This window comes from Primulina tabacum, chromosome 15 (genome assembly GCF_025594145.1).
Source record: "Primulina tabacum isolate GXHZ01 chromosome 15, ASM2559414v2, whole genome shotgun sequence".
NCBI classification, from domain to species: Eukaryota; Viridiplantae; Streptophyta; class Magnoliopsida; order Lamiales; family Gesneriaceae; genus Primulina; species Primulina tabacum.
This window is the reverse complement of record NC_134564.1, coordinates 813,284-826,989: the sequence shown is the minus strand read 5'-3', so window position 1 is coordinate 826,989 and position 13,706 is coordinate 813,284. Positions and strand designations below refer to the sequence as shown.

At 39.3% G+C, this 13,706-nt stretch overlaps 4 protein-coding genes across 5 annotated transcripts; 2 read left to right on the top strand and 2 right to left on the bottom strand.

The window, feature by feature from the left end:
• Positions 1-585: 585 nt before the first annotated feature.
• Positions 586-1,140, top strand: LOC142527067 (uncharacterized). Its single transcript, XM_075631780.1, has one exon. The coding sequence runs from the start codon at positions 586-588 to the stop codon at positions 1,138-1,140; it is 555 nt and encodes a 184-aa protein (XP_075487895.1).
• A 2,690-nt stretch (positions 1,141-3,830) lies between these two features.
• On the bottom strand, positions 3,831-5,503 carry LOC142527137 (uncharacterized). Its single transcript, XM_075631859.1, has 2 exons — positions 4,748-5,503; positions 3,831-4,664 (listed from the first exon to the last, which is right to left on the bottom strand). The coding sequence occupies exons 1-2, from the start codon at positions 5,334-5,336 to the stop codon at positions 3,940-3,942; spliced, it is 1,314 nt and encodes a 437-aa protein (XP_075487974.1). The 5' UTR covers positions 5,337-5,503; the 3' UTR covers positions 3,831-3,939.
• Positions 5,504-6,223: 720 nt separating this feature from the next.
• On the top strand, positions 6,224-8,546 carry LOC142527919 (uncharacterized). Of its 2 annotated transcripts, none has more exons than XM_075632914.1 (2): positions 6,224-7,176; positions 8,186-8,546. In XM_075632914.1, exon 1 carries the CDS (start codon positions 6,301-6,303, stop codon positions 7,153-7,155), a length of 855 nt encoding a protein of 284 aa, XP_075489029.1. In that variant the 5' UTR covers positions 6,224-6,300; the 3' UTR covers positions 7,156-7,176; positions 8,186-8,546. The 2 variants fall into 2 exon arrangements, with proteins under 2 accessions (XP_075489029.1, XP_075489030.1); XM_075632915.1 differs by having other exon boundaries at positions 6,224-7,185.
• Positions 8,547-9,276: 730 nt separating this feature from the next.
• LOC142525750 (carotenoid cleavage dioxygenase 8 homolog B, chloroplastic) lies at positions 9,277-12,664 on the bottom strand. Its single transcript, XM_075630038.1, has 6 exons — positions 12,287-12,664; positions 11,238-11,981; positions 10,955-11,148; positions 9,954-10,143; positions 9,765-9,867; positions 9,277-9,644 (listed from the first exon to the last, which is right to left on the bottom strand). Exons 1-6 carry the CDS (start codon positions 12,593-12,595, stop codon positions 9,499-9,501), a joined length of 1,686 nt encoding a protein of 561 aa, XP_075486153.1. The 5' UTR covers positions 12,596-12,664; the 3' UTR covers positions 9,277-9,498.
• Between the last annotated feature and the right edge of the window lie 1,042 nt (positions 12,665-13,706).

Below are 13,706 nucleotides of genomic sequence, written 5' to 3'. Positions count from 1 at the left end.
TTAATTATATACTTATATATGTATCGACCCTTTTTCTAATATATTGTTGGGCTTTGATTGCTTTCTCGTGATGGCGTTTGGTGTTTGCATTTGTTTACACAAGAAAAGTAAATATTTTTTTAAAAAAAGAAAGAAAACAAGAATTTGATGTCATGTCATGTACTTTTTCATCAAAGGTTTGTGTTCATGGATGCAACATGCATGATCTCCCGTGAATAAACAAAACTATCACGTACAATTCAAAGAATCCATTAACTTATTTGCATGTCAGTGAGAGTACATAAAATTTTCGGACATGAAACTCTTAAGATAAAAACAAACACGAAAATGGATTGTTATATACATTGATTCTGATTGACATTAACAGAAACATATAAACAAAGTAGTTCATATTTTGTGTGAGTTGCAATATATAAAATTGAAGAGAGAATTTTATTTTTCTTAGTAGTATTTGATGGAGAGTAATTCATGACTAAAACAAACAAAATAATTGAGTCCAAACTCCTATTGTCCACACACTCTAATCCCTATAAATTAAAAGCTGGGGGGGGCAGAGCACCATCTCCACATTCAAACAATCCCATAATGGCCCCTCATAGGGATATCACATTTGGTGAAAACTTCACAAAAAACAACGTCGTTACTCAAAAATCCTCCAGCTTCCCGATGGAAACCTTACGTCGAACTTTGTCGGACATTTCACTCGAACTCATAAACCAAGAAACCTTAAACTCAAACACAAGCAAGGACAACCTATCATCCATATCGGAGGTAGAGGATGCCAAGTGCGAGGGCTGCGGTATATGCGAGGAGTGTACTCCTGAGTACGTGAAAAGGGTGCGTGAAAAGTTCTCCGGGCTCATGGTTTGTGGGCTTTGCTCAGAGGCTGTGAAAGAAGAGATGGAAAAGAATGGCGGGAAACTAGAGGAGGCTTTGCGTGCCCATGTCTACACTTGTGCAAGGTTCAATCGCCTCGGCAGGGCATACCCTGTGCTTTGCCAAGCTGAAGCCATGAGAGAGATGTTCAAGAAGAACAGGGCAAAATCTCTTAGCTCTAGGGACAAGAGTTCTACATCACAGAACAAAAGTGGCATCACTAGGAGCTCCAGTTGTATTCCGGATTATTACAATGGAAACTAACATTTAACATTATCTTTAGATTACTGGTTTTGTGTAGATTATTAACAGGGTACGCTACTACTATCTATAGTTGTATGATAGTGCTAAATCTCTAGATATATCTTTTCTTTATTCATTTACAGCAGGCCTTTCACCAACTTCTGGTTTATATGTTATTTCATGATGGAATTGAGATCTCACGCTTCTCCGAGCTGGATTTCGAACCAATTTTTTTTATCCTCTGTCCAAGGTACTTCTAGTATATATATATATATAGAGGTTTTTCCATCTTAGGGTACTCTATGTATTGGTAGAATTAGAAACCATTCTGTCATTATTCTCGTACCAAAACTCTGCCAATTTTGGGCCAAGAAACTTTCACACAACCAAGTTTCATCCTCCAATGTGTTTTTCGATGACTTTTTTTTTTCTCTTGCTATTTTTATCTTCTTGGTGTTGGGTCAAGAGAGAGAGATAGCATGTGTGCTGTTGAGAGAGAAGACTTAATTTTTTCTTTTGTTTCTCTATTATTTTGTTTCCTATCTTTTCCGTGTAGCAATCCATGTGTGTAGATTTAGACCATAATTAATTAAACTAAATATCATTTAAACATGTAATATGAATTAGAAAAAACTACTTTTCATTCACACTTATTATATGACAACGAGTTTTATTTTACCAAAAGTTATAATTGATGACAAATGTATAACTTAAATATTTTATGTTGTACATCATCGCACATACATTTCGATTGGTTTACTCAACATGGACAATTATTGCGCTCAATAATATCTCTCCCAATGACTGCACTTCTTGCAATCAATAAGAATAGAACGCTGATGGGTAGGCGGATGCTTCGGTTGCTAGTTTATGAGTGTCGTACAAAGCCTCCTATACTGTTCTATACTCCTTAGCTTAGGATCTTCCTCGACTTCATTTCCCATATGATCTTGTACCACTCCACTCCTTGTTATTTTCAAAACCTCTGAAAGTTTTTTTTTTTTTTTTCCACACTTTCACAACACAATAGTCTAATTATCTCAAATTTCCAACGGCTACATGAAATCATCTTGTTCTTGAAATTAAATGTCATTCTCCATTCTTCATCATTATCAATTGACCCAACAACATATTGAAACGATGGTTGAGTTTAATTTTTATATTTCATATAAACAGTTGCAATCAAATCAAACTCTATGAAATATTTAAAAATAGTGGGGCTATAAATCTCAAAAAGTCCGACGCAAAATCGGGAGAACTTTCAAGCTTTAGTCTTGGTAATTTTGGGCGCGTCTCAAATTCACACATCAGTTCATTGTACCTCTTGTCCTCCAAGACACATTCAAAGTGTTTAAAAAATTGTGTTATATCTAAGTCGGGTTTCATACAACTCTTGGTATCAGAATTGACGCTCTCACTAAGTTGTGTGCTCCTCGTACCAAGCATGAAAGTGTTCTTCATGTAACAAGCTGTTCATTTCTCCTTTATGCAGTAAGTAGATTGTCTCAAGATAGCTAATAATATTAGTATTTTGCCCTTGAGCTGCAAATTGATCTTTTTTTATACACCTTTATGTGTTCAATTCTTTCTTGATCAAAGTCTATTTGCATCTTCATTTGTATGCTTGATTGGTCTTCGCTGAAGAATACGGGTCCATCGAAGTTGAGTCTACTACTGTTCTTCCTGTCAACGATGATATCTTCTCGAGGTTGTATGTTTTTCTCTTACAGGTATAGTTTTAATAACATTTCCTTAGCACTTAAACGAATGTCTAGAATATGAATTTCAGACTATAACGTTGGATTAGTCGTATTTTTTCTATTAAGAAATCGAAATACTATTTAATCCCATTATCTTTGGTTTGGTCCAACAACTTGCAATCTGTCATTCCTTCATTTAATCATTTTAATCCCATTTGGGTAATTCTGGAAAATTTTGAAATGGACAAAGTAAACTTTAGCCTATTTCTTGGAGTGATTTACATCGACTGTTTAACTCCGGAAATTAAATTTCATGCTATGTTTGGTTTAAATGATAAGATTACAGAATGATTAACACATAAATGATAAAAAAATGATTGAAGTAGATAATGATAAAATAATATTATGTTTGGTATGATTATTAAGAATGTGAGACGGTGTGATTGTCGGTCGGAGGCGGCGGAGGCAGGAGGAGGGGCTGGTCGGCAGCGGCAGCGTCGGGGGACGGCCGGCGGGGGTCGAAGGGGGTGATCGGCGTCGGCGGCCGGCGGATTCGGCGGCGGCGGGCGACGGCCGACGACGGGGGTAGGCCGGCGGCGGGGGTGGTCGGTCGGTGGAGGGAAGTGGTGGTGAGTTTGGATTTAGGAGAAGGGTAAAATTGGAAAAATAGGATGGATTAAGAGTAGGATAAATAATCCTAAGGGACGAAGAGGATCCCAGTTAATATAACCTAATCATTCATAGGAGGGATTGACTTGGTTAAATAATCACTCGTACCAAACAAGGGATAAGGTGGGTTAAATTTTATAAACCCACCTTATCACCCATACCAAACACTCTCTCACTGTTTGAATAAATTAGATTTGATTAACCATCGGTTTTTCTCTGATTCCGGTTTTTTACACAGTTCTGGATGAGCTATAATGAATGAAGAGGTAACAACGTATGGACTACTTGACAAAAAATAGTTGTGTTTCAACCATGAAAGGCCCTCTGTTGATGTAGTTGATCTTGCAGCCAATAGAAGAAGCTTAATTATTTTATGATCAAATCAGACACGTACTTGTATCAGTCAGTATAATTTCACATAATACTTGATCGACAAATTTCTGGGACAATTCTACTTTGCAGACTTATAATCTTTCCAAAGGCTTTCTTGTGTCCCATATTTGAATCTTGCAGCAGCACAGTCCGTAGAGAACACACTCGAAGAGCCAAATTCCCTGTCTCCGCCCAAAACCGGCATGTCGATTCCCATCTTAACTCTGCTTACATAGTTGCTTGCGTATGTTTGGCCCAAAACACCCGTCACGTCCCCGCTCAACGAGTAAAATTTGAATCCCAGGTCCAGATGAGCAAAGCAATCGTCGTCTGTGATGTTGTATTTGTGAATCTGTGATTCTTGCTTCGTGATAGGCACGACTGTGGCTTTGATCCGGAAGTTGCCTTCAACTTCGATTACAACTGCATTTGTGATCCGGGTTCGTGTGATTCTGGTGCCAGATGCTGAGTTTGATTGCCACTTCACGCCCTCTCCTTCGGTTATATAAACGGGTTGCCCATCGAACGAGAGATCTAACCGGTCTTTAGTGTTGTCCCATGTCGCTGTCTTTTTCGCCCCGACGTAGATTCGATGGTTTTCGAATAGAATTCCGAGGGAATGAACCCATGTGAAGTCCCTTCCCATTTTGATGTTTCTTCTTCCGATGAAATGTGCGTTGATGTGTAGGTTGGTGTCCGAAACTAGGCAGAAGTCTTTGTCCTTTTTTCCATGGAAGTAGAACGTTAATCCATCGGCACCGATGAATCTCGGGTCTTGACACACGGCTCCAGGCATATTGCACTCTGTTTAGAAGAAAAGAAGAGAAAGAAGGTTATCATACTTCTGAGAAGTTGAACCATTTGGTATTTGTATTCTTTAAACTCACCGCACACGGGGCTGCAAGTGACACAATTAACCTCACAACGACCAGGACACGCGGCTGGACAACGGTGTTCTTCTTTGCAGTCTGGGAATAACTTGCTTTTGCAACGGACCATCTTCCCACCTGCAGCCTCCGAGCTGTCTGGTGGAGGTGGGATGTAGGGAGTAGGTGGCAATGGGGTGGAAATTACCGGCGGTGGTGGAGGTGAGCTACTAGTCACAACCGGTGGTGGTGGGCTAGGAGTCGCAACTGGTGGTGGTGGCGGAGGTGGGCAAACTGCTTGGCAGGCAGCACAGTTAGCCACACAAGTCTCAGGGCAAGAAGCTGGGCACAACAAGTTCTTGCATTTTTTGGGCCCGTCCACACACTTGACCTTACTAGGCTTGGGCGGGAGACAAACTGGTTGGCATGAACGGCACTCGACTGCGCAGTCTCGTGGACACGAATCGGGACAGAAAAGATCTTCCCTTCGTGCACATTGCGGGTATAACTTGTTCTCCTTACACTTGACCTTCTTGTTATTGGGAGCCGGCGCCCCCTCTATGGCGATCACAGTGGAAAATACGAGGGCAAGTAGAAACAATCGCGCCATGAACTTGAATGATCTCTGAGGGCTGTGGGGATCGATTCTTGCTCAACATTTTGTATGCATAGTCAGTTTTTATAGAGTTGTGGCTTTGAATGTTAAGGTCACGTAAGCATGAATCTAGCTGATTCATTTTGAGGTTTCACATTGGCTTTCCTTAAAAATGTCGAAGTCAACCCTCTTTGCTTCAACCATGAATTACTTAGCTGTGTAATTATGGACACCCAGATTTTATGGAGTTTCATTTAATATAAATTTATCTAATTTTCTTTTTAATCCATGTTGGTAAGAAAAAGAACAACTTTAAGTGCATTGTAATCAAAAGCAAACAGGTCTAACTCATGCAACATTTAATTTTTTTTCCCGATGAGTCGAATTTTAAACATAATTAATTAGATTATCAGTGATTATCCATAGATGGGCTCGTTACCCCTGGCCCTTCTCAAGCTCAAATGGAAGACAGGCACATCAAGAGCCCAGTTATTCTCCTATAAATACCAGGTTTGAGTGTTCATTTGATTCATTCAATATATTGTTTTCAGCAGTACTCTTAGCTGCTCTCCCCATATATCCGAGGGGCTACGCCAGGACACCCTCCTGCCCCCTCCTAACGATTTTATTTGTGAAATTTCAGGCTCAGGACAATTTCAACCTGCGTCTGTACTAGTGACGTTTGCCGGAATCGGACCCTAAATTCCCCGTGAGTATCGATAGGTTTCTTTAATTATAAAAATGATTCAAGTAATTATTGTTCTGAAAACATATTTGGGTTTTTGGTTCAAGACTGCAAAATACAGGAGTTTTAATTCGTTAAAAATATTTGTACAAAGAAATTAAGAATAATGACAATAAATACATTATTTATTAGTTAAGAGTAAAAAGTGGCTATTCAAGAACTCAAGCAGAGCGATTCCTTGCGACATTTGAAACCCCAAAACATCGTTTCTCAGTGACTAGCAGAACTGCTGCAATGTCGATGTCCAAGAGTTCAAAAATGCTTCAATACATAAATTATCGCATGCGCGTGACGATACAAGACGGCCGTCAGCTGGTGGGGAAATTTATGGCGTTTGATCGGCACATGAATCTCGTTCTTGGTGATTGCGAAGAGTTTCGTAAACTTCCCCCGACTAAGGGGTCCAAGGAAGAGCGCGAAGACCGTCGTACGCTTGGCCTCGTGCTTCTCCGTGGTGAAGAAGTTATTGCACTTCAAGTCGAGGGACCTCCGCCACCCGACGAGTCTCGCGTTAAGTCAAACGCCGCTAATGCTGTTTCTGGCCCTGGAATTGGGCGTGCTGCTGGCAGAGGTGTTACTACGGGACCGTTGATGCAAGCTCAGCCCGGACTTGCTGGGCCCGTTAGGGGCGTTGGTGGACCAGCTCCCGGGATGATGCAACCCCAGATTTCACGTCCGCCGCAGATTTCTATGCCGCCGATGTCTTACCCACCACAGCCTCCGGTGGTGCGCCCCCCTACTGTGCCTCCCCCAGGCGGGTTTCCTCTGAGGCCGGGGATGCCAGGAATGCCGGGGGCACCTATGCCGCCTCCTCCTCAATTCAGGCCTGGTGGAGCACCAGGCCACTTTGCTCCACCTCCACAGTTTGGACAGAGGCCTCCAATGATGCCGCTCCCTCAGATGATGAGGGGCCCTCCGCCACTGCAGGGACCACCAAGACCTGGGATGCCTGGAGCTCCGCCTTCTGGGCAGCAGCCTCCAAGACCTGGAATGCCACCTCCTCCGGGCGGGCAGGTTCCTATGTTTGGTCCCCCAAGGCCTGGAATGCCCCCTCCCCCAAATGCCCCGCCACAGCATCAGCAGCAGTGATAGTGGTTGTGATTTCCTTAGGTGAGTCAAGTTTTCCAAATGTCTTGAGAATGCTGCGTCCGAATTGATTTTTCTTGAAATTGTGTTACTTGTTTGTTTAATGCTTGAATTGGGGAGCAATTTGACTTTGGGTCAGTTTTATAAAATTGCTTCATTTGGGTTACATATGAAATCAGCTATCTATCACTAAGCTGCAACCTATGTCCTATGTCTCCATTAACATCAGCAAACTATGAAATGAAATTTGGTCGTTCTTTTCACCTCTTACCATATAAATTTAACACTGAATCCGGTGCCTTCATTTGCTTGCTTTAGTATTGTATTTCTATTTTGACAAGTCATTTGTCGTTGGACTCATTACCAGAGCCGGACTCTGGCACAGTGAAAATGACAATTTATTCCTCAAATCCAGACGTTGGGAAAGTACTAACCCTGGAAATGAAAAAAATTTCAAGATTTCCATTTTCCAGTAATTAATGTGTTCAGCGCTACTCAAAAGTTGGTTGAAGATGGTGATTGAATTTGAGTCTCCTTGAGAAAAATTGTGCTCTTTATTAAGAGATGATAATGTGTCTCCTTGAGCTTTCCATGATACAAATTTATTCAAATTTTTTCCATCTATCACATATCAATTCTCTCGTCTTCTCCCTGTTTCCATGATTTCACACTAGCTACACGTACCCTTCTCCCACATACTAAGAAAAATATGAAATATCAATAATCAATAATTTAAAAAAAGTGTATTCCTAGAAGTATCAATATATATTGTTATTTTTCAATGGTTAATTTGATCTATTATTATCATTTTTTCATTCAAGATCATTTATGTTATTATGTATGAACCTGCATCGTCCCATAGCTGCACCCATCATTGTTGTAGTGTAAACACAAGTATATGTGCTGGTATGAGTTGATCGTTGTTCTGATGTAAATGCATCAAGCTGCTTTATTGTGTCACTTCCTTTTATTCTAGCACCGATGTCAGCAGTTACAGTTTTGCTGTGATTTTATTAGATGACTTTTATATTAGGTTCATTCTGATCGACCGCATCATGGACATCTGAAAGGTTGATCGCATATTCTCCCAGAGTCTTTCTCGAGTTTGGTGGTTCGAGTCCCGTAAAGATTGTCACGTGAAGCATTACCATGGGTAGTTTGGACCTGTTATGGCTTGTATTTTGCACTAATGAGATTATTTGTTTTTTGAATTATGTCTCCTCTGATGCGGACTTTCACAGTGTAACAACCAAAATAGATTTCCTTCTGCTGGATTTGAACTGTGATACTATTTGTTTACATGCATGATGGGTGCAGATACTTAATATTTACCTTCCATCACTGACCACATGTTCTCACGCTATTTACAGGTGATATGTTATGGTTTTTTCTTACGGATGAGATTAGTCTATTTGATAATGCAACTAATGTGTTGCCTTACCGGGACATTGTAGGAAACAAATTGTCGTTTCCTGTATAAGTAGATGCATACGTAGAAGTTCCATCCACAAGTAGGTATTCATATACTCAAACAAATGTTTGGACATGCAAAATTATGTCCGCCTTGTGATTAATCTGTCCTAAGATTCATAATATTCCAGTTGCTCTATATATCCTATTAGTGTTTTATTTTAATGATCTGTATTTGTGGTAGAATTTGTATATATGGGAAGAAAGGTTTCTTGTTTCAAAATATTTCTAGACCCCAATTGACCAAGTGCTACATGGCTGCCAAAACAAACACTTGTGACTTCCTGCTATGCCCCTCATGTTGTTTCCTTCTTTTATAGGTCCTCGCATTCGTTTCATTCATTTTACTTCTTGAATGCCTCGGAACAGAAGAGGTATTTGTAGGATCCAGTGATTGATGTTATAAGTATTAGAATCATATTTTGATTATTGTGCTTCACTAGTCATTAAAACCCTTGCGCATATTAACAACAAATCTCTCTGTTTTCCTGTATTACGTTTATCTCTATCTCGTCGATGAAATCTTTATCACAGACATGGAAAAGAGGGGAGGAAGATTAAGGATAGTGTGCCAGTCTCTTCGGAATAAGGAATATACTTTTGCTATCGTAAATATGAAATTTACGTACAACAAAATATTCCTAGGAGAAGATATAGAACAAGTGCTGCCTGGTGCCTATACTGCATTGCGTTTGACCCTTCTTACATCTTAGTATTTATGATGACCACACCGATGTTCGGAACGACTTACATATGGAACTTACATATCGATCAACGTGGTAAAATTTAATAAACTGTGATTCAAACTACAAGCACATGGATGAACGAGACACAATAAGTATACTATGCCACGAGTATTTTTTTCCAAGTTCATTCTCATGTCTTCGGAACCCAACATCCATGCAGTCCATATGGAAGACCGTACGGGAATTTTGCTCTGGCGATTTCTTCAAATGTTGATCCATCGAGTAGTAAAGCATATCCTTCCCCGTTTTTGTCGCTGATCATTGAGATGACGACTCCTATTCGGGACACGTTTAACGTCATAAGAATTCGATCGAATTTTATTTCAGGATAATATTCATATACTCGAATGAATGTGTCAAAAACACAAAGAATACACAAAACAGGATTTGTCTCACCATCATCTTCCTCTGTCGCGCCGGGCCGTGCTACAAAGAAAGGTTCAGATGGTATAGAACCCTCGTCGAGCCAGTTCTTTGCCTTCTTCTCCACCAAGTCAATCTGAACATTCAAATATCGCAAAAATGAGCTAAATAACCAGAGGAAATATAATCTGTAGCATGCCATTGTGAAATAAAAAACCTGACCTTTGTAAGAGTGTTGGGGAAGTTGCAAGGTCTTTGAGCACCACAAGCATAGGCATATCTATATTTCTTACCCAAATAATTAGGATTTATACTGCACATATCCATCCCTTTCCCATGTTCATTTGGTTCTAAAGCTGCCTCTAGACTTCCATATGGGCTTCCATCCATCGGAATTCTGAATCTTCCAACCCTATTCAAACCAATTAATTTGCATGTTATTGTATTAAAATTAAACTTTATACTTTTTGAAATTCTTATCTTTGAATATTATAATAATGTAAAAGCAAAGACAAAAACTTGGGTGTGACGGTCTCACGGGTCGTATTTTGTGAGATGTGTCTCTTATTTGGACATCCATGAAAAAGTATTACTTTTTATGCTAAGAATGTTACTTTTTATTGTGAATATCGGTAGGATTGACCCGTCTCACAGATAAAGATTCGTGAGACCGTTTCACAAAAGCAAATAGACATCAAGAACGAAAAATATTAGATTAAAAAATTTGTAATTTTTATAATTTCGATTAAGTTATCGAATTAAATACGTACACGTAACGTCTTCTTAATCACTTGCATTACATAATAGTAAAGTACCCCATGCATGCAGGGAGATTACGTATGGGGTCAGCAAATCCAATATCCCCCGTCGCTTTCGCCGTTGATATTTTGCATCGAAAGTGGTGGCCTCTTTAATCAATATTTTCATTATTAGTCCACTAACTTATTAATTAACGGGACGAATCTATGCCGGCCATTTACCCCATTATATTTTATTTTATATGTAAGCAATTTTGTATTATTGTTTTCCAATTTTATAATATATATCACTCATATATTATATAATATAAGTTGAAAAAATACCAAGTAATTGTACTGAAGCTTAACTTTGACTAATTAGCTAAATGATCGAAATCCAAGAAGTCAATCCAACTTAAGTTACCAATTAAAAATATATATACACACGTTCTTGGGAAATATATATAACGTTCATTTAAACATTACCTTGCGTCCGGTAGGACATCTTGGCCGGAAAAGGATCGGAGATTTTGTAGGACGAGCTTCTGCAAGATGGTTGCGTCGGCGTTGTGTTCGCAGCAATCGGCGATGACGGCCGTCACTCTCCCTTCTTCGTCTTTCTCTTCGTATGCGTTTATGAAATGGAATGTCACGAATAGTGGAACTTCTACACTTGCCACCTTCATTTCAAATTATTCATTACATTCTATCAAAAGGTGTAAAAATTTATTAATTTATTTTATATAATTAAAAGAGGAAAGATACTCACAATCTTGCCACTAGCCTTGCACATAACATGCATGTAAGCTTTGGACTTGGGATGCCACTCGAACTTGAAGAGTGGCGCTGGCTCCGCCTTAAGCAAATTCTGCGCACAATACCTCAGCGGCATCTCCGGCACCACCACGTAATGCTCGGTCACGGGGAAAGAATGAACCCAACCAGGTGCTGGCCCGCCCCGACAACTAACCCGACCGATAACCCGCCTTTCGTTTGTACCCCGATCCATCCTCACCACCAAGTACCCCGGATTTATCAAGTCAGGCAACAGCGTCAAGAATTCGGTATCTGTAACAATGGGATGTGCCGAATGAATCAACCCCCCCAAATTGTCACTGTATTCAAATTTCCCGATTGTATCCAATGAATCCGGATCAATGACGATGGACCCTTTAATGGTTTCGGTCAGGCAAACGACCCGCCCATCTCCGAGTTTCACGACACCGGTGTTGGCGTTATCAGTCAAAGAAGCGCCGGAGAAGAGTTTTGCGAGGTCCCCTATGTAGGACAAGAAGCTGTCCGATTTCGGGACTTCGGAGAATTCGCGGTAGCAGAGTTTGTTGTTTTTTTTGGCGGCTTTGTAGGCGTCGGACTCGATCTGGCGGTGGCCCATTATGAGACGGCCGTTTTCGAAATGGAGGCGGACGAGGGTAGCATAGCCGTCGAAGAGGTGGCGGAAGTCGTAGTCTCCGATGTGCCATAGTCCGGGGCCGTTCCTTAGGTATGTTCCACTCTGCATGGATCAAACATAATAATTGTTATAATAACAATTAATTAATTTAATCATTGTGATATAAAATATTGTTCTAATATTAGTTATAGATTTGGCTTTACATGCAAAAAAAAAAAAAAAATTGGAATCAGCCATCCCATGTAATATTCGCCTACGTTTGTTCTTTTAAAGAGATTGATCACATAAAATTTTAAATTTTAAATGAAATAAATAGCAATAGATAAGTGGTGCTTCGAAGCAAGAGATTAAATACGCATTAAAACTTAATTTTTAAAGAAATTTATATATTATTTCCTTTTAATTACCAGCCATAACGGGATTTCTCCTTGAACGTCAAGCTCTCCTTCCCATCTCTCCTGCTGTACGCTTCTCCATGCAACAAGCTTCTGATCATTCCCCCAAACTTGCTCCGTCGGAGGGGCGACTGCCGGAGGTTTTGTCGCAACATTCGTAACAGTTAAGCTCCGATGTTTAACTAATTTCATCGTTTTCTCAGAAGCTGCGACTGTTTTCTTGAACTTGGATTCATCGTTTATCAGACAGGATTTATTCGAAACCTGATTCTTTGTCGAATAATAATGCGAATTGATGGTAGATATTACAAGGGAAGCCATTGATTTTAGGAGTTGAAAGGAGGTGGTGTGCGTGAAAGAATCTCTTTTTTCTTGTGAGGAACGATGGAGGTTCGAATCACATTTATATACAGGTGGGGTGGGCTTGATTTTTACAATATAGCCAATTCGAGTTATAATAAATAAATTGGGAAAATAACTTGTTCCCTTTTGCATTTCTGCCTATTTTGATCGAAACGTCGGATAAGTCTGCAATTGTCGATACAACATAAATAATTCTAAATATCAGGTCAGCACTTCGTGAAAATTTGACTAAAAGCCAAAAAAAAAAAAAAGAGAAGCATAGTTAATGTAAAAAAAAACAAAATTTAAACGCTTGCAAAACCCTAACACGAGGTAGACAAAAACTTGTGTGAGACGGTCTCGCGGGTCGTATTTTGTGAGACATATCTCTTATTTGGGTCATCCATGAAAAAATATTATTTTTTATGCTAAGAATATTACTTTTTATTGTCAATATCGGTAGGATTGGACTCGTCTCACAGATAAAGATCCGTGAGATCGTCTAACAAGATACCTACTCCACGAGGTAAGTTAACGGAAAAAAATTTGTTTTTCCTAATAAATTATCTGATTAACTAAAATTTGGAAGTCTTTTTCGTACTCAAATGTGACAAATAATTAAATAATTTGGTTTAAGAGACTGACCATCCCAACCCCAAATCATAGGTTAATTTAGTGATAGAGTTATTTTTTTGTGTAACATGAAAACATATATATACATGTATATATTTATGTACATAATCTTATAAATATCAATAAAAATTAAATTTAATTAAAATAAATACTTTTTATTTGAGTATAGATTTAGATATTTATGATTCTAACTTAGAGTAGAAGGATGCGTGGTGGAATCTGGATTGGTGGAATTCCATGATACTAGAAGACAGACTAACGTTATGGTTTGAATTGGATTATTAATCCTGCTTAGTGGGCAATTAAATTAAATTAAATTAAGTGTGAGATCCAAAAAATAAAAAAATGTAAAAAAATTGGCACCTTCCTAAAAAATGGATCCTTTAATCACAATGGGTATTTTTCCCGATCAAAGTCGACACTTTGTATGACTTTAGGTTAGCTTTTTCAGTTATAT